Source organism: Chelonoidis abingdonii, chromosome 22, assembly GCF_003597395.2.
Source record: "Chelonoidis abingdonii isolate Lonesome George chromosome 22, CheloAbing_2.0, whole genome shotgun sequence".
Taxonomy (NCBI): Eukaryota; Metazoa; Chordata; order Testudines; family Testudinidae; genus Chelonoidis; species Chelonoidis abingdonii.
This window is the reverse complement of record NC_133790.1, coordinates 1,678,315-1,699,672: the sequence shown is the minus strand read 5'-3', so window position 1 is coordinate 1,699,672 and position 21,358 is coordinate 1,678,315. Positions and strand designations below refer to the sequence as shown.

The 21,358-nt window shown below is 45.2% G+C and overlaps 1 protein-coding gene across 1 annotated transcript; it reads left to right on the top strand.

Moving 5' to 3' along the window:
• Positions 1–697: 697 nt before the first annotated feature.
• LOC142045833 (uncharacterized) lies at positions 698–21,025 on the top strand. Its single transcript, XM_075059953.1, has 2 exons — positions 698–754; positions 20,041–21,025. Exons 1-2 carry the CDS (start codon positions 698–700, stop codon positions 20,887–20,889), a joined length of 906 nt encoding a protein of 301 aa, XP_074916054.1. The 3' UTR covers positions 20,890–21,025.
• Positions 21,026–21,358: the final 333 nt, after the last annotated feature.

The window sequence follows — 21,358 nt, the reverse complement described above, 5'->3', positions numbered from 1 at the left end:
AGAGTAGGAAAGCAAAGCAGAAACTTGACTGCTCACTTGGCAAAAGGACACTGCAAAGCAGTGCTTGGATGACCCACAGTGCTCCCGCTCCGTACAGCCTTCGGTGGAATCAGCCCAGTGGTGATTCACTGGAACTATTATAAAAAAGTTAAAAGCAGCAGAGGATCCTGTGGCACCTTATAGACTAACAGACGTTTTGGAGAATGAGCTTTCGTGGGTGAATACCCACTTCGTCAGATGCATGTAGTGGAAATTTCCAGGGGCAGGTATATATATGCTAGCAAGCAGGCTAGAGATAACGAGGTATGTTCATCAGGGAGTGAAGAGGCCCCCCCTGTTCTGGGCAGCGAGGTGAAAAACCAAAAGAGAAGGAGAAACTGGTTCTGTAGTTGTGAAGCCAGTCCAGTCTTGTTCATATCCTGAGCTGATGGTTGTCAAAATTGCCAGATGAACTGAAAGCTCAGCAGTTTCTTCTTTGAAAGTCTGGTCTTGAAGTTTTTTTGCGTGCAGGAATGCCACCTTAAGGTTCTGCTAATAGTGTGGCCAGGAGGTTGAAGTTTCTCTCTACAGGTTTTGTATATTGCCATTCCTAATTGATTTACTCGAGTATCCATTTATCGCTTTCCGTAGAGACTGTCCAGTTGGCGATGTACATAGCAGAGGGGCATTGCTGGCATATGAATGCAAATATATTAACATGGTGGATGTGCAGGTGAATGAACCAGTGATGGTGTGGCTGATCTGGTTAGGTCCTGTGATGGTGTCGCTGGTGTAGATATGTGGACAGAGTTGGCATCTTGACGCTATAAAAAAGTTCTTATTTTAGAAGGCGGAATGGAAATTCCAATGTAATTCATGTTGACAAAAACAAATCAGAGAGTGTAGCTTTAAATAACATATGGCAACACAGAACCCCCCTTTTCAGCATTTCTTATGCAGCTGCATGGAAGGAAGTGACACCTTCCATTCCAGCACCATGGTGCACACTGTACCGAGCCCCCAACACACAGACTGGAGAGGCCTTGGAGGGGCTTTCTGCTGGTTATCTGGTCCATACCCCTGCATAGTGGCTGGGTTCATCCTAAGCCAGCTCCAAATGTCGCGATGTTTCCAGCGACGGGGATTCCCTCGCTTTCCATGGTAGCAGTTCCCCACTCCTGGAACCACTGTCACTAGTGTTATAAGGCCTGATCTTCTCTAACTTGGGTCACTGTGATGTCACTATTTCCAGGGGGTCACTCCTAGCTGGCACCAGCATAAGCGAGAGCTGGAACAGGCCCCTTAGATGTTCTCTAATATTTACCCTGCTCTGGGCCATGCCATGTCAACATGCCGAAGAGGGACAGAAGGAAAACCAAACTGGACTCCTTTGATGATCATTGTCTGTCCTGGTGCCAGCATTCAGCTACCACAGTGGCAGGAAATATCTCCAGTTTCCAGGCTTCTCTGCTGAACAGGCAGAAAGGCAAATTGTGGGGCCAGAAAGACTGCAGGTTGGGGAGGGTTGCTTTCTCAGCACTCGGGGTGCTGAAGAGGGAAGGACTGCCGGTAAAACCTGTATTGCTCAGACATAAGGGCCTTGTTGTCAGAGAGGTTAGACATGCAAGGAGGAAAGCCACTGGCACGTGTTCTTTTATGGAACGGAGGATCCAAAGGGACCAAGGTTCATTCAAAGCCAGTGCCTCCTGCGGAAAAGACAAATCACAGATGGGACATGGCCACTTACCCCAACTGGGCACTATTCAGCCACAACCTTTACTGCAAGAAGGGGGAGGGGACTTGAGGTAGGTTTTATCAAGAGAACCAAATGACTGAACCTTCTTGGGCAAGTGCTAGTGCCTAGATAGGGGGAGCCCCTGGAGGCACTCTACCTCAGAGACACCCCTTTGAGCCTGATCTCCCCTCTGTTTCTCTCTTACCCAAGGGGGTGGGAAGTTGTAATGCTGCTGGCCCTGTACCAGAAGCAAATTACAATGCACCCTGCATCAGCTGAGTTTATGCTTATGTATCCAGCCCAAAGTCTGCATAGCCATGCAGGGGCATAAGGGATCAGGGATGTTCTTACTCCCCTGCAGAGGCGTGTAGCCCTGTCTCAAGAGGAAGGGTTTTCTCATTGCTATGGTCAGAGCTGGATGCTATAGACTGGACAATATCATCAGGTTGCAGAAAAATGCAAAGGAAATGTGGAATGAATCTGTTATAAGCTTTAACTAGAGTGCTGAAGTGCAGAGAGCTACATGGCCAAGCTCACTGCCTTATCGTCCTGTGGCTAATAAAACAAGCCTGGGCAGCACTAGCAAGAAGGAGCCTAATTAAAGCCAATTGTACCTCAGAGTGGCGGATGCTAGGAACAGGCTTGTGGAGGAGAGAAGTGCTGCAAGTGATGTGCCACAGGCTACGAAGAAGTGGGTGCCGCACAGACTGGTATGATAGACAAGTAACCTCTAGTCACCCAGGCCAGTTCTCAGAAGAACACATTGTTTTCCATTGAATTCATTATCGTCTCCTCATTTAAGAGAAATAGCTAAATAGGATCTGCAGGAGTGTTCACTTGATTTTACATCTGGAATATAAATAAAAGATGGTCGGCGCAAAATGGAGCTTGCAATTCCTTTGGAGATCAGGGAACAAAGTGCTTTTCCTCTAACTTATTTTAGCAGTTCTCAGTAATATGATTTCCAGTTCATTGGGTTATCGGAAACACTGCTCATTTTCACACTGAAGAGGCGATTTCAATGCCCAGCACAGTACACTCTCTGCTTGGGATTCTGTGTTAGTTTTTTGATATCCACTAATTTCTCCATGCTGAGGCAAATTTGTCACACACTCGGGTCTGTTTGATTTCATTAAACAGAATATTTAAGCATAAAAATTGTTTAATCGCCTTGTGTCATTATGAGATGAATTTCATTTTGCATACATTTGCATATTTTGTCAGAATTAAGGCTGCTAATATGCAAATGAGAGACAGGTTGTGGCTGAGGTGTTTATTGTAATAGCTTTAGGCTGTTCCACATGAAAGCTTTCTAGGTGGCAGGAAAGAAGGGGATGTGGGAGGAGACTGGGTTTTGCAGAAATAGTTAAATATGTAAAAACATCCATTTGTTGCTACTTTCCCCACTAATATTCTCGGCAAAACCAGCATGTTTGGAGTGCACATTTTGTGTCTTTCATCTCCTCGAGTATTTAGGAACATCTAGATAGGAAAGCTAGGAGCTCGCTCAGCTCCCCATACGTAACGTGTGTGTTAAGCCTATAGCTAAACACCTGAATGCCAGCAAAGAGAAATGGAACATTTGACATACCAGCCACCACTAAGAGTGATGTCACAGAAAGTGTGCTCAGAAGGTGCACAGAAGTCTCTTTCTAAATATCAAGACTAGGATTTGCGGAAGTGCTTGTCTGGGATTTTGGCTTACAGATCCTTGTAGGCAAGGGTGGTCACCTAACCTCTTTAGAGCCCCAACCCAAACCCACCAATAAAATCCACTCAGAAAGGCTAATTATCCTTGTTCCCCAATTATCATACTTTGTGGTAGGCTGAATAAATTCAGCACCAGTGTGGCACTGGAATGAATTCGAAAATTCTAGTGCAAAACAGTAGCCACTGTTTAACTTTTATTTCCTGATCAATATGAAGGTTCCCATCAGCGTGTCATTGTCAGCTCTTTGGAGTGTGAGACTCCAGAGATTTTACAGGATATAGCATCACACCTCTGCATTTTACTTTCTTAAAAAAATATTCTCTGCTTATTATTTATGGAGAAAATAACATCCTGTGATTTTAATCCTTTATGAAACCTGATTCTTTAAGAATACATTGAAACCCTTGGGTTTGGGGTTTATTGGTCTGGGTTTCTTAAAGGAGCTAGCTCAATAGTGGCCACTATGTTAAATCCATGAGGCGTGATTAGCTACTCTGACTTGTGTGTAGTAATTACAACAAAATCAAGTAGTGAATAGGCACTGGCATCTATTCTGAGTGGGAAACACTCCTTTCTGCTGACTCTGCACAGAATGTACAATACACACACACAAAGTGAACTCTGGCTAGGGGCTAAGGACAATGGTTGAACCGCACAAAAAGAAGAGGGGCTTATGGGAATTAAAAAAAGTTTGGCATTAACCTTTCATGCAAAATGTATTTTTTCAGAGCAAACTAATCAAAACCAAAAATCATCACCTCTTCTGCAATGAAGACTCTTGAACGATCTCTTGGCTTCTATGTCCAGAGGTAAATGCTGCTCATACCCTAGATTTTATGGGTTGTTTTTTTTTCAACATTTGCTCTGAATGACCATCCGAAAATGACTAATAAGGAAGGCAACCATGCACAGTTGTGATGGAATGCAAATCACAGTTCTAATCTGAGCTTTCCTCTAAATGCAGAGTAGGGAGAATGGGACCACCTTAAGTCCACTTGAAAGGCTAGGATTTGAAGGTATGTATTTGTTTTAAAAATGTGGTGATTGCAGAGAAAAGAGAAATCTGAGAGCTTATTCTTGAACAGTCAGACAGGGTCACTAAAACCAGACTAAATAGTCTGACTGCAGGGCAAAGCACTGGGGCTGTCTGAAAAATGATCCTCTGGATGGAGAGAATAACAAGGAAAAACAGGGAAGGAGGAATGGGTGGGGAAAAAAAGCTACCAGAGACAGTCAAAATAGCAGGATCAGAGGTTATCATACACAGGATTCAGTCTGCAGCCGCTCAGTGTCTCTCTGGGGGAGGACTGTTCCAGGAGGCAGAAGGGAACATCAAATAGAGAGCTTTGCATTTCAGCATTTTTTTTAAAATAGAGAGATTTTGTTAGCAGTGGAAGGTAAAAGTGGGTGTCCACCTCATATTGCCTGCACCACACACGCAGAGAGACTCTAGCACCATCAGCCATAGTGAGGGCCAGCTCCAGGGGTTTTGCCAGCTCAAGCAGCCTCAAAAAATAACAAAAGCCGCAATCACGATCTGCAGCAATTCAGTGGGAGATCCTTTGCTCCGAGGGGAAGTGAGGGACCCTCTGCCGAATTCCTGAAAGTGCTGCCCCGCTCTGGAGTGGCCACCCCAAGCACCTGTTTGCTAAGCTGGTGCCTGGAGCTGGCCCTGGCCATAGTTCATCAGCTGATACGGTGTACACACAACATACCCACACAGCAGTCTGTGTAGGCACACAGAAGGTTATAGTATCCGTTTGAATGGCCCCAAGCTTTTGCGTGGATCTTACACAGACTAAGAACCAGGCCTGTGTAACTATCTCCCACGGCTCAGAATGAGAGAAGCTTGGTTGGGAGGTGACACCAGGCCTTTGCTTGCTACTGGTTTGTCCCTACACTTCCCCCTCATTATATGGTTGTGATGGAGTAGGGGCTGTCTGTGTGGGGAATGGGACAGCAGGGGAGGACTTTAGAGGATGGACGATACCGGAGCCTGTAACCTGAGCTAGGTAAGGGGGGGGGGGTAAGGTCAACACCTGGGCCTGGGAAGGTAGACAAAGGAAGGGGCTGGCAGGAAGGAAGTAGTTTTCAGTTTGGGTTTGGGGCTGTGTGGGCGGAATTCAGGGTATCCTAGCTAGGATCCAAGCACCCTGAAAGCCCAGAAGGACTCGATGGAGGGGTCCTGACTGTGCCTGCAAGCTCTGCTTTAACCTGCGTTCCTGTTGTCCAAGAAACCTTCTGTTTTACTGGCTGGCTAAAAGTCACTGCGGGGTCCAGGAAGAGGGGTGCAGGGCCAGACTCCTCCACACTTCGTGACAATGGTTATTTAACATAAGATCGGCCAGGCTGAGTCAGATCAAAGGTCCATCCAGGCCAGTGTCCTGTCTGCCGACAGTGGCCAGTGCCAGGTGCCTCAGAGGGAATGAATAGAACAGGGAATCCTCAAGTGATCCATTCCCTGTCACCCATTCCCAACTTCTGGCAAACAGAGGATCAGGACACCATCCCTGCCCATCCTGGCTAAAAGCCATTGATGGACCTATCCTCCATGAACTTCTGTAGTTCGTTTTTGAACCCTGTAATAACTCTTGGCCTTCACAACATCCCTTGGCACTTCCTTATTTACTTTCTCCACACCAGTCATGATTTTATAGACCTCGACCATATCCCCCGTTAGTCGTCTCTTTTCCAAGCTGAACAGTCCCAGTCTTATTAATCTCTCCTCATACAGAAGCTGTTCCTTACCCCTAGTCATTTTTGTTGCCCTTTTTTTTACCTTTTCCAATTCCAATATGTCTTTTTTTGAGACGGGGCAACCAGATCGGCTCACAGTATTAAAGATTTCAGCATATCATGGATTTATAGAGAAGCAATACGATATTTTGTGTCTTATCTACCCCTTTCCTACTGATTCCCAACTTTGCTAGCTGTTTTTACTGTAATACCTTCCTAGGACCTTGTGGGGGTGTGCAGGTAGACAGGCAGGCTGGTTCCCAGTTGATGGAGATGAACCTGAGGTCACTGTAGGCTCTTACAGAACAGGGTCTACTCAGGCTCACCACAGCATCCTACTGCTAGGATACAAGTTCCTGGGAGACTGCAGCATCTTTATGATGCAGCTTGCTTAACTCCAAGTACATTGTCCGCTTTTCATAATTAGCACCTGTGGGCCGTGACCCATGGGAGAGTCAAACACCTGCGCCTAGTCTCGACACAGAAGGATCCTTACAGGCAGCAGGTGCTGTGGAATATAATGCCTGAATGTCTAATCAATAACTTGTTTTCAGGTGTCATTATTTTCCTCACTGAAGTGATACTGAAATAGTTGGCAAGACCTCAAGGTGGGTCTGCCTGCCTGCTGACCCAGTGGAGAGACCTCATAAATATGGGCCTCAACCTTTTGAAGCAGAAGATTCCCCAAGGTACGTTTAGCACATGGGCCTAGGATCAGGCATTTCCCAGTCTTTGATAAGGGAGGTATCTGGAGATGATGCTTTTACTAAGGAACATCAAATTGCCACATTCACATGCCACTGTTCAAACAATTTAGCAGGCTGAGAACAAACATGCAAGATAGAATAAGCACTTACTCTCCAAACTATATAAGAACATAAGAACGGCCATACTGGGTCAGACCAAAAGGTCCATCTAGCCCAGTACCCTGTCTTCTGACAATGGCCAATGCCAGGTGCCCCAGAGGGAAATGAACAGAACAGGAAATCATCAAGTGATTATCAACCCTGTCGCCCATTCTCAGCTTCCAGCAAACAGACTAGGGACACCATCCCTGCCCATCCTGGCTAATAGCCATTGATGGACCTATCCTCCATTAACATACTGAGTTCTCTTTTGAACCCTGTTATAGTCTTGGCCTTCACAACATCCTCTGGCAAGGAATTCCACAGGTTGACTGTGTGTTGTGTGAAGAAATACTTCCTTTTGTTTGTTTTAAACCTTCTGCCTATTAATTTCATTTGGTGACCCCTAGTTCTTGTGTTATGAGGAGAAAATAACACTTCCTTATTTACTTTCTCCACACTTTGTCATGTTTTTAAAGACCTCTATCACATCCCCCCTTAGTTTCTTTTCCAAGCTGAAAAGTCCCACTCTTATTAATCTCTCCTCATACAGCTGCTGTTCCATATCCCTAGTAATTTTTGTTGCCCTTTTCTAAACCTTTTCCAATTCCAATATATCTTTTTTGAGATTGGGAAACCACATCTGCACACAGGATTCAAGATGTGGGTGTACCATGGATTTATAGAGAGGCAAGATGATATTTTCTGTCCTATTATCTATCCCTTTTTTAATGATTCCCAACATTCTGTTCACTTTTTTGACTCTACTGCACACTGAGTGGATGATTGCAGAGAACTATCACAATGACTCCAAGATCTCTTTCTTGAGTGGTCACAGCCAATTTAAACCCCATCATTTTATATGTATAGTTGGGATTAAGTATCAGAGGGGTAGCCGTGTTAGTCTGGATCTGTAAAAGCAGCAAAGAATCCTGTGGCACCTTAAAGACTAACAGACCTGCATCCGACCAAGTGGATATTCACCCACAAAAGCTCATGCTCCAAAACGTCTGTTAGTCTATAAGGTGCCATAGGATTCTTTGCTGCTTTTAGTTTGGATTAAGTTTTCAAATGTGCATAGTTTGCATTTATCAACATTGAATTTCATCTGCCATTTTGTTGCCCAGTTTTGAGAGACCCTTTTGTAGCTCTTTGCAGTCTGCCTGGGACTTAACTATCTTGAGTAGTTTTGTACATCACACAGAGAGAGTTGTATACTGCTTTAGGTTTAACATTTCAGGGCAACAAGGACAACAATGGAGAATTGAGGAGGCAGCATTCACTTCTTTCAGTGAGGGGCACACCTGGAGAAAGACCTTGTAGATGTTTTATTAATTGTCATAGGCAACAGACAGTGGAAATCCTCGGAGGCATCTGAAACAGGTTCCTTTCCGTCAGCAGTCTCTGGGTTGGACAAGCAGGATAGGTCCATGCCCTGACAGGAAGTAAGGTGAGATCTGACTTCAAAATGCAGCAGGCAATGGTCAAACCCTGGGAAAGCTGAGTTCTCCACACACAATCAACTTCCCCAGACAAAGAAAGAGCAGTCAGAGCCTGAAAGCACCTGGGAGAGCCCAGAGACCGAGAGCCAAGGTCAGGTGGACAATGGGTCTGAGTGAGCCCACTATTCGGCCAGGTAAGAGGTCAGCCAGCACCACATAATGTGTGAGGTGTGGGGTAGGGAAGAGAGGAAGCTTGCACACCGCAGCTATTCCCAGTTCAGCAGCTCTCTGATGTTTAAATGGACTGGGGACTCCTTTCCTGGCCTGTTTAATAACCGACTCCTCACAACCCCACTGCTTTGGTGTCCATACGACTTTCCCCATTTCCCAGGTGGGGAAGCTTTGGCATAAACAGGCCTTGTCTCGAATAGGATTAAGTGGTGAGGCAAGCCCTCGTTAGCTCACACTTGTTAACAAGCAGGATTTAAAGGGCTCATGCTGCTTTTATTATGGGCTACACTGGTCTAGGGGGAGTCTTGGGGGAGCTGAGGAGATAGAAGAGAACCCAGTTCTTGTAACTCCTGCCATTCTCCCGAGGGGGCAGCTCCCCCTGGTCTGAGACACCCAGGTGCCAGCTGTAGGGTGCAGACGTACGGTTCCAAATACAGACAGTCTTGTGCGGAATAATGAACTTTACCAGGGCTGGGACTGTTCTATGTCCCAGTCCCAAAGCTTTTCAAAAGGGTTTCACTCGGCCGTCCTGTAAATCGTCATTCTTATTTTCTCTTATATCACCCACTCTTGTTGTGACCTGGCTGTGGGATAGTCACAGAACCCACTCCATGCAACAGGTGTTTTTCCCACAGAAGAGCTGTACCTTCAAAAAACAGAAAATCCACTTTTACCTTCTGAAGATTTGTGTTCCGGGGACCATCCTGGCCAACATAAAACTGGACATTGTGCTCGCAAGACACCTCCTCTGTAAGGCCCTGTAGTTCTTGGATTCTTTCCTAAAACGAGCAGCATCATTTATCGGGAGATGAGAACAGAAATACTGTGAGACCTCTCTGAAAAGCCTCCAGTATCTCTATTGAAACAAGTGCCACCTTCTTGCTATAAAAATATTAATTATATTTCCTTTACAACTCCTAATGAGATAATGTTTGGCAAACATTAGCAGGTAGCTAGTCAAACATAACATACTGCATAGTCTGGGGGGTTTTAAATTAAATTCTCTCTCTATTCAAGTGCCCTTGAGAGCTGCACCCTCTGGCGTGCCCAGATAAAAGCCCATAATAATCAATGGAGTGGAATGAAATGCATCATGGATTCCTCCCTTCACAGCTTCCTGGCTAAATAACAATATTGTCAATAGGGTGTCTTAGGAATTCAACCATCCTGAGGTGGAATATAAACATTGATTTCTGATGGGCTGTTTTCATTTCAGCCTTCATTATCCAGAGCCCTTTTAACTGTGATTTAATTCTTTGGCTCTAGTTAGATGGTATTACTCCATTTACTTCACCCAAGATTTCAGATTTGAGCACGAGGCCTGGGCAGGCTGGTTACCACATAGTGGCAGGGCTAGCTTTGCACTGGCTGCTTTTCTAGCTCAAGTTGGAGACTGTCCAGGCCAGTTACAGTGAACACAACTGCCTTCCCTGTGGGACAAGAGATATGAAAAGTGCAATGGTGAGGTAAAAAGAGGAAATGAGGAGTCTGCGTCACGTCCCCAGACAACTGCTTCCCATCACCACAAGCAAACAACCCCTCTCTCCACATGCAGGATTGCAGCTGGCTGCACAGGAAGGACTTCGGAGGCCATGGCACAAAGGGCAATAGTTGTGCAGAAGCTGAGCACAGCTGAAACACGTTCATGCAGATCTGAGTAGGAAAGCGCACACAGGAGAAGTACCAGATCCACATGTTCCCCGTGTCTCACTGCAGAAGATCCATCCTACCATTCCAATCAGTGACTCGAGAACCTTTTCAACTGGGTTGGAGTTTGGCCTGGCGAGGGCAGAGTATTATCTGGGATTCTGTAAGCGCTCACTCACTCTCAGCAGAGATCTTATTTGAGGCCTTGTAAATAAGATTCCTAGCTTCAGAACCCTGATCTCATTCCTAGCAGCCAGAAATGCCGGTGTCCTGGGGCCAGACTCAAACCAGCGCTCTAGAGATGAAAGACCCCAAAGGCTATTCCAGACCATCACCTGGGGAAACAGAACCAGTGACCTACAGGAGATGACTGGTCAGCAACAGGTGAAAGGCTACACATCCCCTTCCCAGTCCTATGTATTCATGTAATTTAGGCTGCAATGGGACTGAACAGCTACAATGGAAGGCCTCAGCCCCATTTTCAGAATCATGCTCAGATTTCCATGCCCCTCTGCCCAGATTATGGTACATTAAAAAAAAAAGGTCTTTACCATGTCCTGATGTGAGGGTTGAAAGGCCGGGGAACTGCTGCTTTAGGCCAACAGGCAGAGGTGACTGGAGAAGGACGGGGGCAGGAGAAAGGATCAGGAGGTGCCATGCGACCAATTAAGAGCCATGATTAGCACAGTGCTATTCTACCCCCCTAGCAGTTAAAACAAGAGTGAAAGCAGATGCCACCATCCCAAAGAGAGGACCTGCCATCCCACCACAACTGGGGCTGCCCAGAGGAGTCTTCATGAAGTGGAACAGGAGGGAGGAGGAAAAGCCAGTGAGCTTGTACATGACACCTGCAGACAGGCTCCAGGGGACCAATTTACAAGAACACTGGGGGGGTGGGGGGAAGAGGGAGATGAATTTAAGGCTAATTCTATCCCAAAAGCATCTACCTCACCAGAGTAACACTTCAAACCAAAGTATCAGACAGTCAGTGTGTCCCCACATGCAATGAGGAGACACCAGAGCTCCACTCTTGTGGAGTGCTCCTAGAGCAGAGATTTTGTACACCACATCTCCGGCAGCCAACAGTGAAAATTACCTTTACACAGCTCTAACAATAACCAACCCCCTCCTATGCTTATGTTTGTATTAAAAAATAATAAATAGCAAAGCATTTGGTGATAAAGTAGAAAATATTATAATTCTGTTTAAAACCTTTCAGTTTCAGGGCAATTTCATACAATTGTAATTTATACTTATTTTTCTGAACCAGAGGTGCTCAGAAATTTCCTCTTAGTGCCCCTGGATATTTTACCACCTGTCTGGCCATTCAGTGGCTTCAGGTTTGGCCTTCAGAATGGAGACTGCACTTCTGTCTGGTCCAAGCACACAGCTGCTGCTACACTGTATTGGTTAGAGTGGCACCCAGGAATCAGATTAAATTGCATCTCCAAGGTGGCTCATATAAACTGTGTTTCATTGAGAAGAGGGGCAGGGGCACAAAGGAACATGAGTCTTCATACCTTTTTATTTATAAGTTTCCAAATCACAATGTAGCTGTATTGGTAAGGAAGGGGATTCAAGACAAAGCGTATATCTTGCCTAGAACAATGTAATAAGTTCCTTTACTCACTTTTACTGTTTTGTTCTTTCTGGTGCATAAGGCAGGCCATCTCCGATTCAGTGTTATTATGAATCCCATATGAGGTTTATGAGTGGAGGACAAAGCAGTAATTAAGTGCAATCGTAACTTAAAAGAATTCGATGTGTGTGTGTTTCTTTCTTGCCTAATATCTGGCAAGAGGCTTGCTGTATATTTAGTTGCCTGCCTGTCTCTTGGATTTGGCTGAATTGTAAATTTCTCAAAACAAATAAAATATTAATATGTATCCACTTTCTGTTCCCTGGTGAGAGAACAGCAGCTCTCCGCTGGCTCCTACTGCCAGGGCACTGGCACAATCAGTGTTTGTGGGACACCATTTGTCTTGCAAAACTTTCTGTACCATGAAATAAGTACCTGCCAGAGCCCACACATGCTCTGAAATGCAGCTGGGGTTTTCCCAGGCATGTGCCCCAATAAATAGATTTGTTCAAGGGAAGGCAGGGACAGAAAAGGAGCTCTACATGAAAATAAAACCTAAAAGGAATGACTTACCACTAGGCAGGTGATGACTGGAAAAAGACAAGTGAGTGGGGAAGCTATGGTGAGTTGGAAATAGGAGAAAGGATTTGATGAAGTAGGCAAGGATCAATTGCTGTCATTAGTCACCAAGGAGAGAAGCAGCAGTAAGGGTCTCCAGCTGCAACTGGGAAAGTGCAAGCTATGTATTAGGAAAAACTGTACAGCTAAGACCAGTTAAGACCATAGAGGAAGCTGCCAAGGAAGGTTATGAAATAGTAATCACTGGAAGAATTCTAGGCCAGGGTAGGCAGGGATGCTTTAGGAATAATCACCACTGATGGAGTCATCCTGGACTAGACTACCTTTCTAGGGGGTGTAGGGAAAGCACATGAGGACAGAGGATGGATTAGCTGACCTGTTAAGCAATCTTATACTTCCTACACAACAGGGATGAAGAACAATTCACTCTTGTGAAATTTGCCACTACAGGGCTGCCAAGGTCTCTGGCACTTGTGTTACAAACACTGTTCCATCCATGGGGAACTTGCAGAAGAGGCTCTAAGATTTACGTTGCTAATTAACCTGACATACTCCTTCCTTTTGCTTTCCTTTGTCCCCACCTTCACCCAGACCCATAGTATTTCAACATGCCAACAAATTAAAGTGATGAAAAGCAGGCTCCTTGCTGCAGTTCTTTCTGTGAAGGTCCTTCTGAAGCCTAAACAGCTTGGTCTGGAGGGTAGTTTTTTGGCTGTCTAGGTGTTTGTTTAATGCCTTGTGTGAATGACTCACTTAACACTAGACCTGCTCTCACTACTGTGCAGCTCTCCTCTCTGCCCCATTTATTCCTGTGCTGCCAGTCACATTTCCATGAGCTTCCCCACAGAGCGAGCACTGTGGTCTAGGGGTAGGCACAAAAGGGGAGCTGTTCCTGTAACATTCTCCCAGCCACACTACAGAGGGCAACAGTGGGGGTAGACCCCTTCCAGAAACAGAAAGGAAGGGTGTGACCTTTCCCTTTCAACAGAGATAAAGGGCCCCAGAGGTTCAGCTGTGCCCCTGCTCAGTTTCTATTACATGTCACACAATAGTTACTGGTGCAGCAGGAATGAGCTGTTGAGGCCTCTCTCTTCTTGTCTCTACTTCACTTTTGCTTAGGTACCACTTCATCTCCAATCCCACGGACTCTACAGACACAGCCCCTCAGTGATGGTGAAGAGGGCAGGAAGGGGAGCACCATGATCAGGTTTCCGTTGCTCAAAGCAGCTGACAGGACTAGGCCTTAACATGCAGCCCCCAGGGGTATTGGTGCTCCTTACTATTGCACAGCCCTTAGGACCTGCAGGCTGGTGAGACAAGGCTGGCTACTGCTGAGTGGCTAGACTGCACCGTCCCTTTCTGAAAGCAATTCCCTACTAGCCAGAACACAAAACACCCCCCACAGGAACTGAGAGAGCCTGGCTGCTCTTTTATACTTACTGGGGGTCTGGGGTGGGACTCACCCTTTTCTTTGGCTCCTGATAGGCTGAATCCCTGGTCTCACACTAGATCAGGTGACCCAGGTGTAAGGATAAGAAGGTTCCCTTTGCAGCTGGAACAAAGTTCCTAGTAGGTGAATAGGAAGGCTGTGTTTTTCCTCCAGGTGTGTTAGCAGCAGGGTGATTGATGAAGTCTAGCCAAACTTCTCTCTGAAAATTGGTATTGCTTTGCAGTGTGCTAGCATGCAATGTGGTTTGCAGATTTTCCTAGTAGGTGGAGTGTTTGCTAATTATTCCCTGTATCTTGGGGATTGTTTGCTTACAGGACCACTACAGGGTAGAAATCATTGCAGGGAAGGAAAAGGGGCAGGGACTAAAGAAACACCTGTGGAAGAGCTGTACTAAAGTAGGAGCTGTCCAGTATATTGCACCCAATGTAGCATTTATGCAGGGAGGAGGATAGCTCAGTAGTCTGACCATTGGCCTGCTAAACCCAGCATCGTGAACTCAATCCTTGAGGGGGCCACTTAGGGATCTAGGGTAAAAATCTGTCTGGGGACTGGTCCTGCTTTGAGCAGGGGGTTGGATTAGATAAACTTCCTGAGGTTCCCTCCAACCCTGATATTCTATGATTACCTGCCCTATGAGCAGGTGGTATAGGTGTGCATTTTGTGCAAGGTGCTCTTAGCCCTCAGAGACAGTGTACAGGTTCTGAGACCAGAGTGGCTGAGCTGAGGGAAACAGAGGTACATACATGAGACTTTCAGGGACACAGTAGAACAGTCCCACTCCCAGTCTGACAGCCTCTGTGCTATTGAGGAGGATGAAAGCCTCAGGGAAGGAGAACAACTGAGGGAAACAATCCCATAGTTGGGACCCTCATTCCACGTGAAGTTGCAGTATCCTCTCACACTGAGAATACTTTCTCTGGGGGAGGGGACTCCAGTTATCAGAAAGAGACAGGTATTAGTAATGGGCAATTCAATCATTAGAAACATAGCTGGGTTGCAACAACTGGGAGAACCACATGGTGACTTGTCTGCCTAGTGCAAAGGTTGAGGATCTCTCAAGACATCTAGATAGACTTATGTGTAGTGCTGGGGAGGATCCGGTGGTCATGGTACACGTAAGTACCAATGACATAGGGAAGGATAGGAGAGAGGTTCTGGAGGCCAAATTTAGTCTCCTAGGTAAGAGATTGAAGTTCAGGACCACCATGGTAGCATTCTCTGAAATGCTTCCAGTTCCACATGCAGGGCCAATTAGACAGGCAGAACTGCAGGGTCTCAATGCGTGGATTGGGTGTAGGGAGGATGGGTTTAGTAATAGGAACAAAAAAAAAAAAAGTACATCAGAAGGAGGATGCCTGTTAAACAACCAGTGGGGCTACTGGACAATCAAGATGTTATGGACCACTCAAGGACAATAAGGCCATTTGGAGAAACTAAATGAATTCTTTGCATAAGTCTTCACGGCTGAGGATGTTAGGGAGATTCCCAAACTTGAGCCATTCTTTTTAGATGATGAATCTGAGGAACTCTCCCAGACTGACAAGTAATTAGAGGAGGTTTTGGAACAAATTGATAAACTAAACAATAAATCACCAGAACAAGATGGGATTTATCCAAGAGTTCTGAAGGAACTCAAATGTGAAATTGTAGGACTACTAACTCTGTAAATCAGCTTCTGTACCAAAGGACTGGAAGATAGCTAATGTGATGCCAATTTTCAAAAAGGGCTCCAGAGGTGACCCTGGCAATTACAGGCCAGTAAGTCTGACTTCAGTACTAGGCAAACTGGTTGAAATTATAGTAAAGAACAACATTTTCAGACACATAGATGAACATAATTTGTTGGGGAAAAGTCAACATGGTTTTTGTAAAGGGAAATCATGCCTCACCAATCTACTAGAATTCTTTGACGGGGCCAACAAGCATGTATACAAGAGGGACCCAGTGCATATAGTGTACTTAGATTTCCAGAAAGCCTTTGACAAGGTCCCTCACCAAAGACTCTTAAGCAAAGTAAGCTGCCACAGGATAAGAGGGAAGGTCCTCATAGATTGGTAACTGGTTAAAAGATAGGAAACAAAGGGTAGGAATAAATGGTCAGTTCTCAGAATGGAGAGAGGTAAATAGTGGTGACCCCCAGGGGTTTGTACTGGGACCAATTCTATTCAACATAGAATCAACGTATTCATAAATGATCTGGAAAAAGGGGTAAACAGTGAGGTGGCAAAATTTGCAGATGATACAAAACTACTCAAGCTAGTTAAGTCCCAGGCAGACTGCAAGGAGCTACAAAAGGCTCTCACAAAACTGGGTGAGGGGGCAATAAAATGGCAGATGAAATTCAGTGTTGATAAATGCAAAGCTATGCACATAAGAAAACATAACCCCAATTATACATATAAAATGATGGGATCTAAATTAGCTGTTACCACTCAAGAAAGAGATCTTTGACTATAACTAACAGTGTTTAAAAGACAACTGGATAAATTCATGGAGGTTAAGTCCATGAATGGCTATTAGCCAGGACGGGTAAGGAATGGTGTCCCTAGCCTCTGTTTGTCAGAGGGTGGGGATGGATGGCAGGAGAGAGATCACTTGATCATTACTTGTTAGGTTCACTCCCTTTTGGGCACCTGGCATTGGCCACTGTCAATAGACAGTATATTGGGCTAGATGGACCTTTGGTCTGACCCAGTCTGGCTGCTCTTATGTTACTGCTTCCCAGAAAACACGTTTTTTCTCCTCTTCTAAAAGGCCTTTCCACCATAAGAATGATGCTCATAATATTGAAACCTCCTTCTGCCTGCCCCCCAAACCAACCCCCAAACCTTACCCCAAGCAGAGCTTCTCCCCTGAAAAAGGAAAAGTACCAGAGGTGCCATGAAGTCCACTAGAGAGTTGACTGTTATTGATTTTATACACTCAGATACTATGGTGATGGTGGCTGTATATAACTCTTAGATGGATGGATGCTGGCAGCAGCTGTGCATTCAAGGGCAGTGTTAGAGTGGGGTAGGTCCCTATGAATGTGTGTTTCCTCCAATGCTGAGAGGTTCCAGAGAGTTTGCCATTACTGGAACCGGAAGGCCAGGGCTCTGGGACAATTTTAAGCAATGATGACAATTATCATGTATTTGCTTTCTAGCTCAGGGGTTCTCAACCTTTTTCTTTAATCCCCCCCCCATCCCCCCCATGCTATAGAAACTCCATGGCCCACCTGTGCCACCACAACTGTTTTCTGTATGTAAAAGCCAGGGCCAGCAGTAGCGGGTAGCAAACGGGGCAATTGCCCTTGGACCCTACACCACAGGGGAGCCCTGCAAAGCTAAGTTGCTTTGTCTTGGGCTTCAGCCCCACAGCAGCAGGTCTCCAGCTTTGGCTTTCTGCCCTGGGCCGCAGTGAGTCTAATGCAGGCCCTGCTTGGCGGACCCCCTGAAATCTGCTCATGCCCCCTCTGCTCATTTTGGAAGCCAAACATTGTGCAAATTTTATAGCAATACATACACTACAAAGGGACTGAGGAAATACCATCTTACTGCCTTCATAACTTGCCTTCAAGCCTGCCATGTGTTCACGAGATTGTGTGCACACAGACATCATCGGTATTAATATCGTTAAACATTCATTTAAATGCTCCATGGCAACTCCTAAATTTAATCAGTGACACATATCAACAATGAAGATTGCCAGTCATACAACTTGATGAGCGGCCCCTTGCTCCCTTCCTCCCTTCTCTCGCACAAAATCTCTTCCGCTTAGCTGCCTTTTGCTCTCAGCCACATTCGGTGCTACCTGACCCAATGGAGATCTCATTCGCATTTGGGAAGATGCCAGGAGCAAGCAAGACATTCTTTCTGCAACAGAGATGCTGGGGTGAGTGAGCATCAGTGCTAGTTTAGACCTCAGAGAACAAGAACAAATAGCAGAACAAAGGAGCATAGCATTAAGCTGAGGAATGGATGGGAACTAAAAGGAAATTAGACAGAATTTCTTTATGTGTAAGGCAGTTAATGTACAGGGCGGGGGGAGGAGCATTCAGAGAAACTACTCTAAATTGGTATTTTTAAAGAGGAGTTAGACAAATATCCCTGTGTATCTGTCTACAGAGGAACATATCTTAGAGGGATATGTTGCGAACCTAAAGGAAAGGAAAATACTAACTGGAATACTGGCCTCTTCCTGTTTTACTAATTTCTGGGGTGGTTTGTTTTTTAGCAACTATTGGACTGTCCTAGATAAAAAAATTGCACATGTTATCAAAAGACATGGGGCAGGCTGTGAAAAATGGGTTTTCTGACATTGCGTTGGCTTTTTTGCTTGTATTGATAACATCCTCCCTGATAATATATCTTCCCAGAAAATCCCATCAGCTTTTCCATGAGATTGCATATACTTTCTGTAGAACAGGACTTTTTTTTTTTCCCAGGGACCAGTTATCTTGAAATTTGATCTGTGAACCCCTTTAATCAGCAGCGCTTACAGGAAACTCAGAGATATGGAAATGCAAATGTTTTTCCAATCAATAAAGATAATTACAGTGAAAGATAGACTGACATAGTGTCTTGAGGCTTTTCTTCTTGTCTTACCAGGGACTCCCTAGGGACACTATAGATATTGGTGAATGTCTTTCAGAGGCCCAGGATGGCTGGGAAAAATAGTCTCCAATACAGGAACACAAATGATATTGTGCCAAGTTAGCAAAATGTATATTTCAGCTGAAGACAAGCTATGCTAGGAACACAGGCAAAGAATAATAGGACAAAATGTAAAGCCCTGGCTGGTGAATAGGGCACATTTCTCAGAAATACTAGTTCTATAGTAATTGTTGGTTCCGTGATAAAGATTAGAATTGTTCATGTCTCCCTCGCTCCCTGAAATATCGCCAATTGTGGCCATGCAGCTGCGTGCTTTAACAGCTTTGCTGCACACAGACTTCTGGCATGTCCTCCGGCTAATCTAGGAGGTGAGGACTAGAAATGTGTAACTCCAGTCAAACATTTCACACAAGGGGCTGCAAGTCAGCTTTGATTGGAGTCTGAACTCAGTTTTTCAGTTTTTAATAAAGTCAATGATCTCCTTTTCAAAATTCTGTATGCAAACTTGTATATTCTGTTCAGACAACGACTATGTTTCTTGAGGCTGTTGGTCATGGGTGAATTCCTGGTTCAAACAGTGTTCTGGAAAGTCAGATGGAGTGGGTCACTTTGTCCAATATGGCAACTAATCTCACTCCTGGTACTAGCAAAGCAAGACCTTCATGAGAAGCTATGGAAGAATCGTCTAAACGATCAGATCTGAACGTTGCAATAAGAATCAACCATATTGGGGGTGGGAGGTAAGTTTGTTGGAACCCAGGGTTTTCTTAGCTTTAGGACCCATGTTCTATTCTACTCCATTCTGCTCCATCAAGGTTCTTGTACCACCCTCAGCGCTGTCGTACCTGAACCCTCTCAGAGGTGCATTACATGCCTCAAATCAGATGTGTCTCTTGTGGTCCCAGGCATGTATTCAGACTGGTTCTGATACATACAATTTACAAAGCTCCTTCCAATTGAACTTGGAAGGATTCCTACAGCCCTAGTGGTGATTCCCTTCTGCTGTAACTTGATGTTGCCAGCAGAATAATCTAGTTGTTGATTACAGCCCCTTGCAAAGCAAGCTCAATCAAAAACCTTTTCCACCTGTTGTACATTCAGCTGGGCCCTCTTTACCTGAGAGAGGAACTTCGAACTTTCTCAGCATCGGCAGAGTTCACTTTGATCAAGTTAGTGAAATGTTTTCTAGTTTAGATCGTGGAGGAAGACATTGCAATTGGCATGCTTGGGCCCATGTTCATAGAACTATTTATTATGGATACACATGAGGTCCCCCATTCTGTCTCCTTTCTAATTCAGGATTGTCCTCTGCAGCCTCAGGTCCCTTCTTGAAGATCCACCTTTGTAACTTTTTAACACAACCCAAGATATATTTCCAAGCCCCTGTCCTCATGGTAATAGTGCAAGGAGAAATGCACTCAGCTCAATGAACTGATGTGAATGTTGTGGATCTTAAGGTTATTCCTCAATCCATTTGCAACTGAGATGTCTCCCACACATTTGGGAAGGAGAATCCCTCAGATAGAGACCAACACCTACAAAATCTCCACCAAGCATTCTCAAAACTACAATACCCGCACGAGGAAATAAGGAAACAGATCAACAGAGCCAGACGTGTACCCAGAAGCCTCCTACTGCAAGACAAACCCAAGAAAGAAACCAACAGGACTCCACTGGCCATCACATACAGCCCCCAGCTAAAACCCCTCCAACGCATCATCAGGGATCTACAACCCATCCTGGACAATGATCCCACACTTTCACGGGTCTTGGGTGGCAGGCCAATCCTTGCCCACAGACAACCTGCCAACCTGAAACGTATTCTCACCAGCAACTGCACACCGTACCATAGTAACTCTAGCTCAGGAACCAATCCATGCAACAAACCTCGATGCCAACTCTGCCCACATATCTACACCAGCGACACCATCACAGGACCTAACCAGATCAGCCACACCATCACCGGTTCATTCACCTGCACGTCCACCAATGTAATATACGCCATCATATGCCAGCAATGCCCCTCTGCTATGTACATCGGCCAAACTGGACAGTCTCTACGGAAAAGGATAAATGGACACAAATCAGATATTAGGAATGGCAATATACAAAAACCTGTAGGAGAACACTTCAACCTCCCTGGCCACACTATAGCAGACCTTAAGGTGGCCATCCTGCAGCAAAAAAACTTCAGGACCAGACTTCAAAGAGAAACTGCTGAGCTTCAGTTCATCTGCAAATTTGACACCATCAGCTCAGGATTAAACAAAGACTGTGAATGGCTTGCCAACTACAAAACCAGTTTCTCCTCCCTTGGTTTTCACACCTCAACTGCTAGAACAGGGCCTCATCCTCCCTGATTGAACTAACCTCATTATCTCTAGCCTGCTTGCATATATATACCTGCCCCTGGAAATTTCCACTACATGCATCTGATGAAGTGTGTATTCACCCACAAAAGCTCATGCTCCAAAACGTCTGTTAGTCTATAAGGTGCCACAGGACTCTTTGCTGCTTTTATAGATCCAGACTAACACGGCTACCCCTCTGATACTTGACACCTGATACCATGATAATGGTAGCTAATATACATGTATATATGTGCACTCTCTCTGTCTCCGAGGATACACCACCAAGTGCACAAGACTGAACTATTTTTGACTCCAAAGTACAGATTGTTCCCAGGTAGCTTTTCACCTGCCCCTCTCTGCCATCCTGGTGAGGGTACTTGCTAAAAATATGTGCTTCTAAATGATTGATTCATAAGCTCCTTTCACTCCCCTGGTGCTACTACCTGGTTAGACTATAACCTCCCATACTGCACTCTGA

Coding starts and splice junctions, on each gene's coding strand:
- LOC142045833 (XM_075059953.1), top strand. CDS start 698: ATGGTGGATGTGCAGGTGAATGAACCAGTGATGGTGTGGCTGATCTGG. Junction 755..20,040: donor GGCTGATCTGGTTAGGTCCT/GTGATGGTGTCG, acceptor TTTGGGAAGGAG/AATCCCTCAGATAGAGACCA.